Source organism: Heterodontus francisci, chromosome 20, assembly GCF_036365525.1.
Source record: "Heterodontus francisci isolate sHetFra1 chromosome 20, sHetFra1.hap1, whole genome shotgun sequence".
NCBI lineage: Eukaryota > Metazoa > Chordata > Chondrichthyes > Heterodontiformes > Heterodontidae > Heterodontus > Heterodontus francisci.
In genome coordinates this window covers 49,786,529-49,806,852 of record NC_090390.1, presented here as the reverse complement: position 1 = coordinate 49,806,852, position 20,324 = coordinate 49,786,529, and the positions used below count along the sequence as shown (strand labels likewise).

Below are 20,324 nucleotides of genomic sequence, written 5' to 3'. Positions count from 1 at the left end.
GACTGGTCAAATGGGCAGAAAAGTGGCAAATGGAATTCAACCTGGAGAAGTGTGAGGTGATGCATTTGGGGAGATCAAACAAGGCAAAGGAATATGCGATTATTAGGAAGATACTGAAGTGTAGAGGAAGTGAGAGACCGTGGAGTGAATGTCCACAGATCCCTGAAGGTAGCAGTACAGATGGATATGGTGTTTAAAAGTATATGGAATCCTTTCCTGTATTAGCCGAGGCATAGAATACAAGAGCAGGGAGGTTATGCTGGTACTGTATAAACTCATTGGTTAGGCCACAACATGAGTACTGTGTGCAGTTCTGGTCACTCATTACAGAAAGGATGTAATTGCACTAGAGAGGGTACAGAAGAGATTTATGAGGATGTTGCCAGGACTGGAAAAATGCACCTTTTGAGGAAAGATTGGATAGGCTGGGGTTGTTCTCCTTGGAGCAGGAAAAGCTGAGGGGAGATCTGTTTGAAATATACAAAATTTTAAGTTCCTTGGATAAAGTGGAGGTGGTGTCTATTCACCTTAGCAGAGAGGTCAGTGACGAGGGGGAATAGATTTAAAGTGATTGGTAGAAAAATTAATGGGGAGATGAGGAAAACTTTTTTCACCCAGAGGGTGGTGGTGGTCTGGACTCACTGCCTGAAAGGGTAGTTGAGGCAGAAACCCTCAACTCATTGAAAAGGAGTCTGGATGTGTACCTCAAGTGCTATAAGCTGCAGGGCTACAGACCAAATGCTGGAATGTGGGATTAGAATGGGTAGATCGTTTTTCGGCCGACACAGACACGATGGACCAAGAGGCCTCTTTCTGTGCCTTAAACTTTGTGATTCTGCACCTCAAGTTTTGTCCATTTAATGCCCCTTTTCTCTCATAACCTCTGAGCCTTCCAATAGCACTATTGGCTTTAAACAACCTGTGGTTCACTTCATGGGGTGCATCATATGACTTGGTGCTCCCTAAGTAGGTGAACTTGCTCACTGCAGACAGCATGTGTCCTTTGTTACTGTTATGTGGCACATGTGGTTTTCTAGGGACAGGCTTGTATACAGTGATCAGCAAATGAACTCTCGGAACAAGTTCTTCTGAGGTCTTGGTTTTGGACTGCAGGGAGTGGAGATTGCTTTAGGATGGGTGACAAATTGAACAAATATGTATTCCTTTTATCTAAATTTCTGAAGACATAAGTGAGCATAGAAGCATACAAGGTACAGAAGAAGATGGGATCTAAAACACAAGCCTGTTGACTCCACTGGAGGCATGGAAGGGGTTGGAGATGTTCATTCTATGACTCCGGCCATTGTGGGAGTTGCCTGGCAGCAAGACTGTACCAGTAGTGCATCTGCCTTTTCAGAATCCATATTGGACATCGGGCAATGATTTTTCAGCTATTTGCTTGATGTAATGAATTGGGATAATCCTAGTAAGGATTTTTCCTGTGCTAACAAAGGGAGAAATTCCTCTAATTGGCACATTGGAAGCATCTGTGCTTGTGGGGGTAATGCTCAGTTAGAGAATGAGCTAGTTGCTGTCCTCCAGCTTGATATATCTCAGCAGGTTTATCATTGCAACCTGGAGAGAAACTTGATAGCTTTAGTGGTGTCAGGCAATGAAGGTTCTTCAGCAAGTGACACTGATCAGATTTTGAGGTAGTTGATCCAATACCTCGTTGTCTTTGGATTTCTTGTTTAGTAAATCTTGAAATGAATTAGCCCATTTATATAAGGTTTGGTCTCATCAGTCAACCAAGGGGGAGCCATCAGCAGTTTAGGGGTGGTACGTCTAGACACGGGACCGTGCCTCAGAACCTTTTCATATAGTGCGTGACAGCAGATATCTGGCTTTCCTCAGCTTTGTTACTCCACCATTTACCCTGCTTGGCTCTTGGATGTGCTTGAAGCTCAAAATGCTTAGAATTATGAAGCTTTTTGGATGTTGGTGACTGGTCTTTCCACCATGCTTGTGAGAGTCTCATCAAGCAATTCAGCGATCTTCTTGTGGTTTTAGTAAAACCAGTCTTGATGTTTTCTGGGATTTGTCCCTAGGGTCTTACTGGCTGCAAAGAATAAGGCATCCCTGAAGTTTTTCCAACCCATTTCGATATTACTAGATGTACTGACTGCTGAGATTGTATTCCAAAGTTCAGCTGAGCTGGTCTTCTACTTCTGCTTTAAGTTTGTTGACTTTTAAACTGGTAGGGGGTTTTCACCTCATTGCCTTCAAAATGGAGATGTGTGGATATTTTCATGAGGAAAGATGGGGCATCCAAAGTTAGAGCTCCTGGATGACAATAAAAATGGAGGGTAAATTAAAACACAAAATAGGAGTTTATGAAAAATGCCAAGTACAGAATACAGTAGAAAACCAGACAGAATCCAGTGCAGGGGGAAACTGATTTTTTAAAAAAGGGTATGAGAAAATTAGCGGGCAACATAAAAGGGAACATAAAAATCTTTAATCAACATCTTAAAGAATTTTTTTAAAGAAAAAGTGGAGCTGATTAAGGACAAAAAAAATATCTTATGGTGACAGGGCTTGGCTGAGGTACTGAAAGAGTAGTTTGCATCTGACTTCACAAAATAAGAGGATGAAGTTAATGTTTCAGTATTGGAGGAGGGAGTAGATATTGATAATTGGCAAGGTGGTACTGCAGATGTTGGCATCACTCAAAGTTAACAAGTCACCCAATTCAAATGGAATGCATCATCTTTGGAATTGCTAAGGGAAGTTATCGTGGTGACAGAAAAAGCTCCGGCTACTATCTTTCAATCCTCCTTGGATATGGAAATGGTGCCAGAGAACTGGAGAGGTGCAAGTGTTGCACACCTGTTTAAAATGGGGGAAGAGCAATAAACCTGGTAACTATAGGCCAGCTATTCTAATGTCAGTGGTGAGGAAACTATTGTTGGTAAAATTAGTTCTTACTTGTAGAATTGTGTGTTAATAAAGAACAGTCAGCATGATTTGTTAAAGGCAAATTGTGACTGAATAACCTGGTTGAGTTATTTGAAGTAACTGAGAGGATTGATGATTGTGGTGCAGTAGATGTGTATACGTGTGGACTTTCACAAGTCATTTGATAAGTATCACATATGGAAAATAGAAGCACGTGGTATCAAAGGGACAGTTGTAACTTGGGTATGTAACTGGCTACGGGTTAGGAGGCAGAGGGTAGTGTTGAGCAGATGTTTTTCTGATGCAAAGGGAAGTATATAGTACAGTCTGCCCTAGAGTCAGTATTTAGGACCATTGTGTTTTTTGTATATAATTGACCTGGACTTTGGTATAATGAGTATTGTTTGCAAATCTTGAAATTATACAAAACTTGGTAAGGTCGTAAATAGGATAGTAGCAGACTTCAGGAGGGCTTAGACTGGTGAAATGGGTAGATATGTGACAATTGCAATTTAATACAGTAAGTGTGAAATGATGCACATTGGGATAACGTGGTGAAGCAGTATAATCTGCATCATTAGTTCTCAAACTGGGATCCGTAGAGATTTTCACAAGGGTCCGCAAAATAATGTGAACGTGAACTGTTGCTCTCAATGGCGTGGGTCAGGTGAGCACTGTTGGTCATCTCAGTTACTGGTGGTGCCACGATGGCAGAAATGCTACACGCCAGGCAGTGTGCCAGTGATATTCTAGTGCAGACAGGCTGATCAGCAGAGGGGGAAGAAACAAACCCTAAAACATTCAGCAGCTGTGCAGTGAATAGTTGGGTGGTGGAGGATTACACTTTAAAAATTGTTACTGTTCCCAACAGGAGCCACTGAACCTAATCACACTCCAGGAAAGACAGGGAGATGTCGTGTGGCATCTGTAAGATCGCTTTTCAGTTGAAGGGAAGATAAAAGTTTTCACATCACCAATCACATCAATGTTCACTACATCGGACAGTCCTGGCAAAATTTCATGCAAGGCCCTTTAATACGACACTAATGAAATTTCCATTCAGAAATGTAAATATGCAAAGGTGGGGGGGTGGTATCTGTGCTTTCTAATCAATTTGAAAAAAGATCCTTCAATCCAAAAAGTTTGAGAACCAGTTATTTTAAATAGTACTATTTTGAGGTGGGTGCAATAGCAGAGGGACCCGGGGGTGCAAATTCACAAATCCTTAAAAGTGGCAGAGCAAGTTGACGATGCAGTTACAAAAGCGTATGGGATACTTGACTTAGTAGTAGTATTGAATATAAAAACAAGGTAGTCATCCTTAACCATCATAAATCACTGGTTAGGCTTCAGCTGGAGTATTGTGCAATACTGGGCACCACACTTTAGGAAAGATGTCAAGGCCTTGGAAAGGGTACAGAGGAGGTTTATCAAGATGATACCAGGGATGAGGGAGTTTAGTTATGTGGAGAGATTCCTACAGATGTATGCACTGTAAGATTGGCCTTATCAGCAATCTCGTAATAGGACCTGAGATGTTTGCTCACCGTGCAAACTTGATGCCGAAATAGGGTGCATCAAAGACATCCTGCGGGATAATGGCTACCCAAATCAGATCATTGCCTGTTTTATATTGCACATACTCACGAATGGCCACTTTCGGACCTGAAAAGTGCCCAGTCTACCTCAAATTACCCTGGAAGGGTAAGGTATCTCAAAACTTTGAGCAGCAGGTAAAGATAGTGTTTCACACTGCTACTGTGCAGTAGCAATGCAAGTGGTATTTTCCATTAACAAAATGCTGCCAAAAAGACATTCTGTCTACCACACGAGTAATGTGGTCTATGAATTCCAGTGCCAGTATGATGCCAGGTACATAGTCCGTATGTCCCAACAGCTGGTGGATCGTATCAAGCAACACGTTCCTTTGGCTGTTCGCAATATGCCGAGTACTGAATGTACTCAACCAGCCCATACTTGTAAAGCTCAGAACACGATGTCTGATAGATTGGACAGCACTGACTGAACAATCCCAAGTGTGCTAGGAATTACACTAACAACCAATTTAAGATTATCAGTTGGGCTTGCAATGTGGCTCGCTTATGCTTGCGAGAAGCTACATATATTCATACGCAGGGACTTGCCCTCTAGGCAAAAGGCTTTGGCGTCTGTAGGTGTCCAGGCATTGTGCCTTTTTTGAATTAAAATGTGGGGGACAGTAGTTCCCTGGTGCATTCTGCATAGCAACGCTGCAACCGGAGTTGACTTGCCATCCAATCAGCACCCTTTCTCATGCAGTATAAATTGTTGCTCCCGTTGAAATTTGACATTCTTGCATCTGTCCTAATGGGAGCAAGATGGAAAGCTTCGGCACTATGTCTCTTCAGCAATGCTCAAGTTCTGTACTACCAAGTGAATAATTCCTTTCCAGGACTGATGGTCAGCTTCTACGTAGCTGAGAGCAACAATGCCATTTAAGTTCCCTGCTGATCCATGCACTTTTTTTTAGTTCTACTTGTTGATTGTCCTGGGGTGTTCTCGCATTCTAAGCTGCTATATTTAATTTTTTTTATTATTTCATGGAGTGTGGGTGTCACTGGCAGGCCAGCATTTGTTGCCCATCCCTAATTGCTTTTGAACTGAATGGCATGCCAGGCCATTTCAGCGGGCTTTTTTTTTAGTTTTGATAGTGTTACGACCGCTCAGGACAGAGCCCCCAATCAAAATGTATGATTCTGATTGTGGTGGGAGCAAGGCACTGTCAGTTCAGTCCCGTCGCTCCACAGGTCACATTATATATCTTTAAGCTTTCCAAATCGAAGAAAGCAAAGGCCGAATTGAAACAATCTTGTAATCCCCGAATGAGGTGTACCAAACCAGGTATCTTTAGATATCAACAAATTAACTGTTTATTTTTTTTAAAAAACCTAAAATGTTGAACACTACTAAGCTAGACCAATATCTAAAGACCCTATAACTTTAAAAAAAAAAGCTAACTCCCGCGTTCGCATACATATACTCAAACTAACAATAGTTTGGTTTGTAATGAGCTGCCTGAAAATATAGGTAAAAGTAATACAGTCTTTGCAGATTACACTTCCAATGAACAGTCTTCTAATTCAACACAGTCAAAGATCACTTGCAGTCTTCCAAGGTCCGATAAATCGGAAGATCCTTCCAAAGGTAGGAATTCAGTTCAGTTTAGCAGTTTCTCGTATTAAATTCCTCCAGGGACTAAATTGACTTTGGGGTCTGCTATTTCCTTCATGTGCTGGATCAGTCTGACAACTGTGTCTGCTAGCTAGTTTCAAAGACAAAAAGCGATCCATTGAGGTCCTGTTCTGCCTCTCTGGGCAACAAGAATGCACTCTGGCTTACAGTCTCTGGAGCTTGCTGCCTTAAAGAAGTACTGATCTTTTACAGCCTTAAAGACGCACCGCAATATAACCCGAGGAGAAAAAAAAGCACAAAATCGTGACAGTAGCTTGAGTGGGATTTCTGTCTGTCTGCGGTAAACTAACTAGCAGTTAGTGAAACCAGTATTGTTTAGGACACCTTTTCTAGCCCCTTCTTCCATACTACAGAGGTGCGCAATGCGATCTGAAATAGGTCTACTCAGTTCAGTCATTTGGGCCTGCCAAACTCCCCTCAGTAAACTTTGCACACTCGAAAGGGAGTTGGGTGCCTACCCAAAACTTGAGCACATCTTTTTAAGTGCTGTTGTCCATCTAGTTTAGCCTGTCCACCTACTTGGTTGCATGATGATTAAGATGGATGGAAATTTAGCCAAAATTCACTTTTCCATCCCAGGAATAAAACATGGTGTTCAGGTATATTCCTGCCCTTGAAATTGCTCCAATTTGTGTGGCTACCAAACTAAATTTCAACATAAGGTAACTTTGCAACTCGATTTCTAGCATCCCTCCATATGATACTAGAACTTTAATTTGCCAATATAATTGGCCAAATTCAATTTCCCTCTATTCATGCTCCATATTGGTTGGAATTACAATTGGTCTAAAGTTCGACCAACTGTTTTGTACAGTTGGTGCTTCGACTTTAATGCAATACCTAAACTAGCCACTGATTATTTTCAGATAGGTTAAGATTGAGTGGAGTGTTTGGAATTGAGTGTGTGGAACAGGAATCTTTTGCAAGCGCTCATTCTGTACAACGTATCTATTTTGTGAGTAAGTATTTTCGTTGCTTCAGGTGACTGGGAAGAGACCAATTCGAGTCAAAAATGAGACGACTTCAGCTTCCAAAGAAGAGTGCATGCAGCAACCTGGTCAGCCTGCAATTTCACAAATGTTGCCTGAGGATAGCTGTGTTGATTTCTCGGATGGCGAAATAACTGGTATGTTTTTTGAACTGGATTATTAAACAATTATGAATTGGGCTAAATTTTCCATTTCCCTAAGCATGTCATTCAGTTGCAATGTTTTTAATGAATTTTTAGTGAGTGAAATCCGATTTTAAGCTTTTTCTAATAATTTTCCTAAATCCAATGGATAAAAGAGAGAACCCTTTTTATGGATGCGGACCTTTCTCATGGTGGAAGTAGTAGCTAGCAGGGAGTTCATAAAACTTCTATCCAGCAGATTTTCCTGGCATAATTTTAACCTCGCATGTTTTTCTAACTGCCCAGTGTCCAACTGCAAGAGCCCTTTAGTTAAGGTGCCCTCCACCCATACGACTTTTAAGTCTATTTTGCCCAAGCTCCAAGGATCAACTTGTTGTGATCAAAGATGTCATAGTGACGTCATTGTGCACTGTGCAGACTCCGTTTCGTCCCGGACTCCCTGCTCAGGTAAGTTTTTTTTTTTTTAAATTTCAATACTTGCCGGCAAAGCACTTACTATGTGTGTCTGACTCGGCCCAACCCGACCTGAACCTGACACATGTCGTCGGGTTCAGGTCGGGTAGCAGGCCTCTAGTTCCTTCATCCTCTGCCAGTTCAGGCTGCTGCCGCTCTTCACTCCACCCTCTGAAGTTCATGGTTGGATCCTAGGGGAACAGGGATATCCCCTGAAGAGATGGCTACTCACCCCTCTACAGGAGCCCCTGGAAGGAGGTAACTTATCGGAGGAAGAGGAGTTTTAAGGGGGGAGATGCAGAACAGGGAGGTGGCTGGGTATGACATAGGGCACAAGGGTCTCATCAGGGTGCCATGAATGTCAGGGATCATTTTATTCAGAATCGTTTCAACTGAGCCCCTCTGACCCGGGAAGACGGACCGAGTATGGAGCTCAGTATGAGGTACCTGTGCTAATGCATCCATTGAAGACGTATCCTGGGACATCTAAACTCTCTCTGCCAATGAAGAGAGCAGTTTGCTAAGCCTGTATCATTGCTGGGGCAGTCTTTGTCACCTGCTGCACAGATGCTCCCATTGTCAGGAGCTAAGGAGGCAGAGAATGATGAAGGCACCTCATGAGGGTTGGCATCTTATCCTCCTCAGTGACATCCTCAGCGCTTGGCAGCGCTCTGGGTGACTGAATGGGAGCACCAGCTGTGATGCAACTGGCATCCCTCCAAACATTTCTGCGCCACCAGTACCATTGACCGGTCCAGGCTACAGAGTGTGGCATGCATCCTGTGGACATCAGTGTGCATTCTAAGTGTTGCTGAATATGGCTCTCCATGAGGTTGGCCGCTCAATGGAGGAGCTCATGCACTCAAAGTCCTGAGCCATGGTGCTTGTGAGCTGAATGGACTCCTCCATTCTCTGCCAATGACCCTGCACTGCCTCAGGGCAGAAGCACAATTACTGCTGTATGTAGAGCCTCCTTTCCAGTGTCTTCTGTGCCTGAGGTGAGCAGGACTGTCTATCCTCCTGCCTCCGAGGGGGGCTGCTCGCAGCTGCCTCTGCCTCTGGCACCTCCTCCCTAAAAACATGCATGTGCTGGTGGATGGTGCACTTATAAGGTGTGACAGTGCTTCTTTCATTCCTTGCTGATCATCTTGGGCTGCTGATTGCAAGGGAGGTCTCCGTGGGTGGGCGTCAGCGCCTGTGGGAGACACAAGAAGAGATCATGAGAGCTAGCCTTGAAGAGCAGATGCCTCTGCAGTGCTCAGGCTTCCCATTGCAGCTTTGTGTTCGGCATGCTTTCGGACAATGCTTGATGAATGCATTGCCCTCTCTAATTACCACCTCCCGCCATGAGTTTCCATTTCGCCAGGGTCAGTGTACTCCTGGTCCACTATCTAGGCTATTTCCATTGCCTGCTCCTCCATTGCCATGATGATCTATCTACAGGAAGGTTATGCTCCACTTGTCAGAGCCCTCTCAAGCATTATTTGCCCGTTTCTTCTGGAAAGACAAAAGAGAGCACAGCTGTTCTCTGACCATTGGCATTTGCTCCAGTCAATTGGAAGGTGCATGTTTCAGTGCTGGCAGTTGCTCAGCTGTTCTGAGGGGTCAATTAAGTGCCCTGGGTGCACATCCCTCCCATGATTTGGCATAGCATGTGCCCTGAGGCTCTTCAGCTGGTGTATCTGATGGCGTGTGAATACCCAGAGACCTGTCCTAAGGGTTAGGAGTTGCACTTACCTTGCCTGAGCTGTTGAGGTCATTGAACCTTTTCTGACACAGGATCCAGGATTTGCTTATGATGCTTCTGCTGATGATTGATGGTAGCGATTACTACCTGGACCTGCTTGGTCTGTGTGGGTGGCTTCCTCCTGCCATCCTCCAGGAAGAGGACCTCCCTCCTCTCCCTCACTGCCTTCAACATGACCTTCAGGTCAGTGTCCGAAAAACAAGATGCTGCCACTGTCCCTGGCCTTAGGCTCTACTGATATCATTGGACTGGACGTCTCATCTCAAAGGTCGCTGTGATTCTTCACTGTCCACTTTCAGCAGTAAATGGCTGCGGTGTTGAGTTTGTCAGGCCTGCACTTGAGTTGGGCTGCCTTTGCGGCTGCTAATTGGATGGCGAATCCATCTCCACATCAATTAAAGGGTCACCCCCAAGAAGATCATCACTCACTTCTGTTTCCCCTGGTGGCGGGTTCAGGACCCGGAAACAGTCCCAACTTCTGCTTCCTGCCCCAATGCAAAAATTCAGCCTACTACCTTAACCTGCCCTGATGAACAACCAAAATATTAGAAAACCAAAGTTATAATAAGATTATGATGAATTGTTGGTGAGAGTTTTGCCTTGAATTTCTTGGAATGGTTCCCCTCTCCTTTTCTCATGTTACTACAGTTAAACCTGACTTTATGATCCAGTATATCTATTTCATATCCATGAACAGTATTCTGCTGATTTCACCACCCTCTAACGCACATACTTATACACTGGAACCAGTTCCTCTGTTTTTGGATAATGTTCCAAACTATTTTCTCTCTAACCTGCCAGAACTTCAAACACTATGTGTGGGAATGGGCAGTGCAGTGGCTTGGATGCTGACCATTCACTTTTGGGACTTGAATTAAAATGCAGCCCAGACTATTGCTATACTGGGTGTCTGAAATGGAAGGGCTCAATTCAAAATTGCCAACCAACGTCCTTCACCATAAGCACAATTTGAACAAAAACCAGTTGAACAAAATGATTTGTTTTGGGGCAGATATCACCATGTATACGTTTAATTTTGAAAAAAATTGTTCTGTAAATTGGATTGGCTTAATTCCTAGCTTCTGTGCTCACACTGAGATTCATTGCCAAGCATCTAATGAGTGGTGATAATTATTGACAAACAGAAGACTGATTCAGTTAGGTTGTTGGGTGGGTGTGGTGTAGAATATAAGGCAAAAGGCCCAATTTTTGAAGGCATGGTGTTCTATTATCAGATTCAAACCTCACCAACTAAGGGGACTTATAAAATGGAAGGAATTCATAATCAGGTGCTCGTCAAGAAGTTTAAACCATTTCCTGTGAGGATCTTCTGATGTTGAAGTACTTGCAGTAATAGCTTGATCAAGGGTTTAACCTAGATTTGAACATCTGTCTGACAAAAGTTTTTCATTTTCCGTTGTCAGAATATTTGATTTTCCAGTTAGGGAGCCTGAAGATTAATTTAATTCTCCTGCTAGTTTGGGATCTTAACCTAGTTCTACATATATGTTAGCCTTAAAAGAAAAAAGCTAATTGAATAAAATCCTGTCTTTATCCATGTGTTTGGAATGTAACTTTATTTAAAAGTATCAGTATACATGAAGTTAATGAAATTTTTTTGAGTGTAGTTTTAGTCTCATTGGAACCTATAATGTGTAGTTCAAAAGTTGTTAAACACCAATGTGCTAATGAACACAGCCAGTTTTAGATATGCACAAAATGTTTTCTTTCAGATGGGGTTTGGACTCCACACTAATTCTATATATATATTTTTTAAAAAAGCAATCATGCACTAGATTTCTGTAATAGGAGGACATCCTAAAAGGTATTGAAGCAGAGATGAGCAACACACTCAAATAACGCAACAAGAATAAGATTAAAGATACAGTCTGGAATGTAGATGCTTTGGCTCAGTGGTAGTACTTTTGCCTCGGGAGTCAGAAGGATTGCAGATTCTTGTCCCGTTCGAGATGTGAGTACAAAATCTAGCCTGACACTTCAGCACAGCACTGATGGAGGTGCTGTTTTTCAGATGAGACGTTAAACCAAGGTCCTGTCTCTCAGCTGGGCATAGAGATCCCATGGTACTATTTTGAAGATCAGGAGAGTTTCCCTCTGTAGGTTGGCCAATATTTATTCCCCCAACTAGCATCACTGAGAGAGATCTGGTCATTGTCACATTGCTGTTTGTGGAACCTTGTTGTGTACAATTGGCTGCTGTATTTCCCATGTTGCAATAGTGATTACACTTCAAAAATATTTAGTAGATTGTAAAGCTCTTCGGGATGTTCTGAACTTGTGAAACGTGTTGTACAAATGTAACTTTTTTTTTCTCTTATTAGAATCTAAAGATGGACAAGCTGTAGTAACAAAACTAATTTCACCAATGAGGAGATATTCAAAAGAAAGGAAGGAAATGAAAGATGCTGGTGGAGAAGAATCCCCAATAACAAAGAGTGCCACACCAGACAAGAATGGATGTCCCGTTGAATATACTGAGGAAGTAAACAAAATGGTTTCAACAAGGAAATCATTAAAAGCGAAGAAAGTTAAAGATGCTGATGTGAAAATGCCACTTACACCAAACAAAACTGCATCAGACAAGAAGGAACCTCCTCATGATCAGACTGAGGAAGTAATTGCGTTGAAGCCACAGACGAGGAGATCACTGAAAGAAAAGGGTGGAATTCAAGACGTTGAATTAGAAAAATTGCCTGCCTCAACAAAGAAGATAATTCAAGATGTTCATGATGCTGATGTCAAAATGTCACTTACACCAAACAAAACTGCATCAGGCAAGAAGGAACCTCCTCATGAACAGACTGAGGAAGTAATTGCGTTGAAGCCACAGGCGAGGAGATCACTGAAAGAAAAGGGTGGAATTCAAGACGTTGAATTGGAAAAATTGCCTGCCTCAACAAAGAAAATAATTCAAGATGTTCATGATGCTGATGTCAAAATATCACTTACACCAAACAAAACTGCAACAGGCAAGAAGGAACCTCCTCATGAACAGACTGAGGAAGTAATTGCGTTGAAGCCACAGACGAGGAGATCACTGAAAGAAAAGGGTGGAATTCAAGACGTTGAATTGGAAAAATTGCCTGCCTCAACAAAGAAAATAATTCAAGATGTTCATGATGCTGATGTCAAAATATCACTTACACCAAACAAAACTGCATCAGGCAAGAAGGAACCTCCTCATGAACAGACTGAGGAAGTAATTGCGTTGAAGCCACAGACGAGGAGATCACTGAAAGAAAAGGGTGGAATTCAAGACGTTGAATTGGAAAAATTGCCTGCCTCAACAAAGAAGATAATTCAAGATGTTCATGATGCTGATGTCAAAATGTCACTTACACCAAACAAAACTGCATCAGGCAAGAAGGAACCTCCTCATGAACAGACTGAGGAAGTAATTGCGTTGAAGCCACAGACGAGGAGATCACTGAAAGAAAAGGGTGGAATTCAAGACGTTGAATTGGAAAAATTGCCTGCCTCAACAAAGAAGATAATTCAAGATGTTCATGATGCTGATGTCAAAATGTCACTTACACCAAACAAAACTGCATCAGGCAAGAAGGAACCTCCTCATGAACAGACTGAGGAAGTAATTGCGTTGAAGCCACAGACGAGGAGATCACTGAAAGAAAAGTGTGGAATTCAAAACGTTCCCAATGTTGAATTAGAAGAATTGCCCAGCTCAGTAATAAAGGGTACCACATCAATCAAGAATGAATCTCCAGGTAAAAAAATTGATGAAGTGAACATGCTGGTTTCACCAATAACTAAATCATTGAGAGGGAAGAAGAAAGCCCAAAATGTTCACAGTGCTGAAATGAAAGAATTATTCACACTCAGCAAAACTACACCAGACAAGAAAGGGTCTCAAGGTGGGCAGATTGGCGAAGTAAATGAAATTACTTCAATAAGAAAGTCTTTGGAAGGCAAGAAGGAAATCCAAAATATTCAAGAAGTGGAAGTAATAAGTCCACCTACTTCAGCAAAGACTTGCAAGCAAGATGAGAAACACATTCCAGTGCCACAAATTGAAAAGGTGGTGCATTTAACTTCAAGAAAGATTCCACAAAGAAGAAGGAAAGAAACTGAAAGTACCCAAGTGGAAAAACCACCTGCTGTAGCAAAGACCTCACGAGGTAAGAGAGAATCTCAACATGCACAAATTGAGAAGCTAGACAATTCTTCTTTGAGAATGATATCACAAGAAACGAATGACAAAAATGTTGAATCTAGGAAAATGAAAAATAGACATGATTCACCAAAGACCTCCACAGAAGACATAGAGAAGGTTAAAGATCTTCCATTTGAAGATGTAAAAGTGTTCATTACAACAGGAAGACCACAGAGAAGGAAGAATATAAATGTTGAAGAAACAGGGGTGCATAAACCTGGAACAACAAATGGATATACAAGGAAGAGAGGTGCTCGCTGTGCACGTGATGAGAATGTAAAGGAATCAATTAACTTGCAAAATGGTTTAAGAGATCAGGAAGAGGTTGATAAAGCAGGAGTAAGTTCTGGTCCAGAGGAATCTGTGAGAGATGGAGCAAAGACTGAAAATGTCAAAATACTTGAAAAAGACTTGGCTAGCTCCAAATATAGATCCAGACGAGGAAAGAGAGGAATTAAAGACTTGCTTTTGGATGAAGTTAGACAGGATTCTGTTCCAGCAAAGAGACTGCGAAAAGAGGAAGAACTGGATGAAGCCCCTTTAAGGAAAACTGTACACTGGGATTCTAACGCTGCATCCCCCAAATTAGCGGACTGTGCAGTAGAGACATTACAAGAAACATTTAATGGAACAGAGTTGCCTGCACTTGAAAGGAGGTCACGAAGAGGAAAAGCTGCAAAAAAGCAAGTAAATCCGCAAGCTTCACTGGCGTCAGTAGGAATGTCAAGAAAAGCAGTATCCAAACATGCAAACAGCAAAGTAACGACTGATGCGAACATATTCCATGAATCAGCTGAACAGAAAGGAAGGCCAAAAAGGAACAAAACTGATGTACAATGTGAACTACAGGAGAAAAAGGACAAATGCAAAGATGCTGAAAATGTCAATGAAGGAACACCTGCTATGAAAAAGATGAATCAGCATACAGAATATGTCTTAAAACTATCACCGACACAAATAAAAAGATCATTGAGAGGGAAGGTTGGACAGAAAGTAACTCAAATTAAGGAAGAACATCTAAAAGAATTGAGTTCCAGAAAATCAACAAGAAACACAAGAAGGCAGAAATTAGTGGCAACTACTGGTGAAGAACCACATGTTCCAGTAAGGGGAGCTTCAGGGAAAGAAGACAAACATAAAATGACCATGCCTTCATCAAGGACAATGGAGAAAAAAAAGCAAGCAAAGAAATCGCTGGTTGAATGTGAAGCAGTACCAGAACAAACAGAACAGCAACTGAATGTGATTACAGCCAATGTGCAGTTGGATACTGCAAGTGAACAGGTGTTGCAAGAAAATGAACCAGTTGCTCAAAAAGTCAAAAGTAAAGCTGGTCAACGGGCAAAGGCTTTACCTAAAAGAACCATGTCAAATATTGAAGACATTGCTGTCGGAGAAATGGCTGGGCAAAAGAAGAGAAACCATCTGAATGTCCCTGTTGGTGGCAGTGGAGTGATTGATAATTCAGATACCCCAAGTAAAGCTGAAGCTACTAAACAAACTAGAATCTCTAGTAAAGGTAAAGTTACTAATACAGCAGCAAGAGTATCTGAAGTGACAAGCGATACCAAGAAAATGGATGTCGTATTGTCAAACGGATATGAAATCAGAGAAAACGCTCGGCCTAAGAGAGGTGTTAGAAAAGGAAGATCTGCAAAGGAGATTGCAACTGAAACCGAAGTGAAAAATTTAGTTCCTGATCCTGCAGAGGAAATTGCAGAAAGGTGGAATTTGTCTAAGAGGGCTTCAAAAGAATCTTCTCAAACTGAGGAAGCTGCTCAGAAAACTAAACTGGATAGCAAAATGCCAGCTATTAGTAAACGCAGTAAAAGAAAGATTACGAAGGAAGATGCTCTATCAGTTGTGCAAGCAATTTCAGAGGAAGGGCTGCAAATTGAAGATAAAGTGGTTGATCCTGTTAAGGCCCCCAGAAAGGGTGGCCGTGGAATGGTTAAAAGAAACACGTCAGCTGTAATCAATGAGGAATTAAGCATGGGTGCAACTGAAAATAAACAAGTCATAGTAAGTTCAGCCAACAAAGCTGAAAAAAATAAGAGAGCCAGAAGAGGACAAAACTATGTCGAGGGAAATGCTATTATGATTGCTGAAGTGGGGAAAGATGAATTGATAGATAAAAGGGGGAGGAGAACTAATCTTGCAGCATGCACAAATGGTGATGAGAATCTACAATCCAGGAAAGATATAGTAGAAGATAAAGGCAAACAACAAGACACTGGCTTCCTGCCAGTGGAATCCTCAAAACCAGCTAAGAGGGCTACAAGGGCTAACAAGTTTTGTGAAGCTGCAGCAATAGAACCAATTTCAATTCAGCCACTGGCTAGTGCAGCACTTAAAGCAGCATCCTTACGTTCCTCAAAAAGAACCTTCAGAGGAAACTGTGCTGTTGAAGAAACTACCGATGTATCACCTAAAAGATCAAAAATGGGTAAGAACTTGTTTTCACCTGTCTGTAGAATGTTCAGTAAAAAATTCAAAACAAAACCAGTAATACAAATTTTTGATACTTTTTAAAGCACAGGAAAATGGCTTTCAATTCATTAAAAAAGGCAATAGCTGCATGAGAGTGCAATCTTATCCATTGCCCCTTCCTCAATTGCTATTATACTACTGAGGCAAAAACAAAAAAGCCAATTTAGGTTTAATATTGGCAGGTCTAGCTGATAATGATTTTAAACTTCAATTCCAGTTTGAATCCATTTTGGTCTACACTGGATTCCAATGCTTCTATTCACACAATTGTCTTTTCTCTTTAATAATAATAAAAGCAAAATACTGCGGATGCTGGAAATCTGAAATAAAAACAAGAAATGCTGGAACCACTCAGCAGGTCTGGCAGCATCTGTGAAAAGAGAAGCAGAGTTAACGTTTTGGGTCAGTGACCCTTCTTCGGAACTGACAAATATTAGAAAATATTTTCTCTTTATTGGGTCGCATTACAGACATACAAATGAGGAGCAGGAGTTTGCCACTTAGCTCCTCGAGCCTGATCTGCCATTCAACAGGATCATGGCTGATCTGATTGTAACCTCTGCTCCACATTCCTGCCTATCCCCAAAAACCTTTCACCCTCTTGCTTATCAAGAATCTATCTCCCTCTGCCTTAAAACATTCAAAGACTGTGCATCCACTGCCTTTTGAGGAAGAGAGTTCCAAAAACTCTTGACCCTCAGAGAAAAAAATTCTCCTCATCTCTCTTAAATGGCGGCCCCTTATTTTTAAACAGTGACCCCTAGTTATAGTTATATAGTTATAGTTATACATCCTTTCCACATCCACCCTGTCAATTCTCTTCAGGATCTTGTATGTTTCAATCAAGTCGCCTCTTGCTCTTCCAAACTCCAGCGGATACAAGCCTAGCCTGTGCAACCTTTCCTCATAAGACAAGCTACCCATTCCAGGTATTAGTCTTGTAAACCTTCTCTGAACTGCTTCCAACGCATTTACATCCTTCTTTAAGGAGACCAATATTGTACATAGTACTTCAGATGTGGTCTCACCAATGCCCTGTATAACTGAAACACAACCTCCTACTTTTGTATTCAATTCCCCTTGCAACAAACACTAACATTCTATTAGCTTTCCTAATTACTTGCTGTACCTGCATACTAACCTTTTGCTATTCATGCAGTAGGACACTCCGATCCCTCTGCATTTCAGAGCTCTGCAACCTGTCACCATGCATCTGTCAGACCGATACATCTTACCTTTTTATGAGAAATTCTCTGGCTTACTCATCCATCTTATAAGATTATAAATAGGTGCAGGAGTAGGTCATAACAGCCCATTGAGTCTGCTCTGCTATTTAAGATCATGGCTGAATTTTTATATCAAATTCACTTTTCTGCCCTATACCCATATCTCTTCATTTCCTTTGTGCCCAAAAATCTGTTGATCTCAGTCTTGAACACACTAACTGAGCATCCACAATCCTCTGATGTAGAGAATCCCAAAGATTCATAACTGAGTGAAGAAATTTCTCCTCATCTTGGCCCTCTTATCCCAGGGATCAATCTAGTGCACCTCCATCGCACCCCTTTAAGGGAAGTATCTCCTTTCTTGGTTAATGAGACCAAAACTGTACACATGCACAGTATTCCTGGTGTAGTTTCACCAAAGCCCTAAATAATTGCAGCAACATTTCCTTATTCTCATATTCCAACTCCCATGCAATAAAGCCAAACATACCATTTGCTTTTCAAATTGCTTGCTGTACTTGCATGTTAATTTTGTTTTGTGAACGAAGACATCAATTTTTCTGAAATAGAAGTTACTAGTCTCACCTTAAGAAAAAAAAAATGTTTTTCCATTCTTGCCTAATCATTTACCCCATCCATATCCCTTTGTAGTCTTTATCTCCTTTTCACAGCTTACTTTCCCACCTAGCTTTGTATCATCAGCAAACTTGGATACATCATGTTCTCTCCCTTCACCTAAGTCATTGATATAGATTGTAAATAGCTGAGGCCCAAAAACTGAGCCTTGTGACACTCCACTCATTACACCCTTCCATTCTCAAAATGGCGGGTTTATTCTTACTATTTTCTGTCCATTAACAATTCTGAATCCATACTATTACAGCCAATCCCCTGAACCCTAATTTCGTCTAACAAACTCTTGTGTGGCATCTTTAGAATGTCTTCTGAAAATCCAGTATACTACATTTATTGGTTTCCCCTTCATCTAGTTAGTTACACCCTCAAAAAAGTTTCATAAATTTGTCAAACACGTTTCCTTTAATAAAACTGTTAATTCTGCCTAATCATTGTGATTTTTTCCAAGTAATCTGTTACCATGTTCCTAATAACAGATTCTACCATTTTTCCTAGTACTACTGTCAGACTAATTGGCTTATAGTTCCCTGTTTTCTTTCTCCCTCCCTCCCTCTTTTAAACCCCACTATCCATTTGCTACCTTCCAATCCACAGAGACCATTTTAGAATCTAGGGAATTCTAGAAGATCCAAACCAATGCATCCCACTATCTGTATCCACCTCTTTTAAACCCCTATGATGTAGGCCATCAAGTCCAGGGGATTTGTCTGCTTTTAGTCCCATTAATTTCTACAGTACTATTTCTTTTACTACTAATTATTATAAGTTCATTACTTTCATTAGACCCTTAGTTCCCCAGAATTTCAGGTGTGCCTTCTGCTGTGAAGACAGGTACACAATTTGTTTGACATCTCTGCCATTTCCTTATTCCCCATTATAACGTATCCCATCTCTGCCTCTAAGGAACCCACGTTTACTTTTGCTAATCTCTCCTTTTACATACAGATTATAAGAACTTTTAGATGTTCTTATATTTCTTGCTAGTTTACTCGTTCTATTTGTTCCTATCAATTTCTTAGTCATCCGTTGCTGATTTTTAAAACCCTTCCAATCCTCAGGTTTGTTACTCTTCTTGGCAACATTGAAAGCCACTTGTTTTAATTTAATACTATCCTTAGCTTCTCTAGTTAGCCATGGTTGTAACACTTTCTCTGGAGTTTTTATTCAAGAGAATGTATATTCGTTGAGAATTTATGAATTTTTTAAAATGTTTGCCATTGCTTACCTACTGCTGTATCTTTTAATCTAATTTATCCGATCTACCTCCGCCAACTTGTACCTCAGTAATTGGTTTTGTTTAAATTAAGTCCCTAGCTTTGGACTTAACCACATCCCTATCAAACTTAATATGAAATTCATCATATGATCACTCTTCCTCAGAGGATCCTTTATTAGGTTACTAATTAACCCTGTCTCATTACACAATGCTAGATATAGTTTATGTACTGATTTATGTATACCACTGATATTTAAAAATTTGGGCTTTAGGTTAAATACTCCGTTTTTCTCTGACTTTACAGAAAAGTTGACTGGAAAGGTAATGACCCAAGGCAGAAGAACAGGTAAAGCGTCTGTGAGCACAAAAAATACACTTCCTGTCACTCCACAACCAGCCAAGCCAACTGGGCGTTCTACCAGATCACGAAAATAGAAAACCCCACATTCTTGTAACCCATCTGCATTTATATTGCAAAAATTGCATTCATTGGCTTTTTAATTTTCCTTTCATTTTGTTTGCTTGTAGGCACTGGTGAGCTTATGATATACTGCATAATTTGTTAAGTAAGTTACATGTTGCAGTCAATGGAAAAAGAATATATTAATGTTGTATTGGAATTTTGGTAGGACCAATATCTGAGATTTCTGAAGTTCATAGCTTGTAGGGAGGGGATAAATATAAAGCAAATATCAAAATTGATGAGCAAAGTGTTAATTGGGAAAATGTAAACTCCAACTACAAAAGCTTTTATTTTTTCTTGCTTTTAAGTATCTGCATCAAGGATTGTAATTGTACATTTGACATAAAAGTTGCATTTTATACTCTATTCTTGCAAGAAATTTAATTTTAGCAATAAATTTTGTATATTAAGTGTTTCTTGTCTTATATTCCTACACTGCATTCAGACTTTTTTTGAAGGAAAATTTCTCAATTGATTAAAATTTTGCTTTGTTAAAAATATTAAATGCCCTGTCTTTATCTCAGTTAGCCGATTGTGGCATTAAAATAGCATGAAGGATCCAGCACTATTTAAAGGAATCATGCAGTACTTGTAGGTTAGTTGCTGGATTATTTCTTCTGGCTGCTGGTCAGCTAGTAGG

At 40.9% G+C, this 20,324-nt stretch overlaps 1 protein-coding gene across 7 annotated transcripts in view; it reads left to right on the top strand.

Moving 5' to 3' along the window:
- Positions 1 to 20,094, top strand: part of mki67 (marker of proliferation Ki-67) — a 76,205-nt gene extending 56,111 nt beyond the window's left edge. For all 7 annotated transcript variants that reach the window (XM_068052726.1, XM_068052724.1, XM_068052725.1 and 4 more), the window contains 3 exons: positions 7,111 to 7,255; positions 11,804 to 16,099; positions 19,526 to 20,094. In XM_068052726.1, the coding sequence (XP_067908827.1) occupies positions 7,111 to 7,255; positions 11,804 to 16,099; positions 19,526 to 19,656 (4,572 nt within the window). In that variant the 3' untranslated portion in view covers positions 19,657 to 20,094. The remainder of the gene's footprint in view (positions 1 to 7,110; positions 7,256 to 11,803; positions 16,100 to 19,525) is intronic.
- Positions 20,095 to 20,324: the final 230 nt, after the last annotated feature.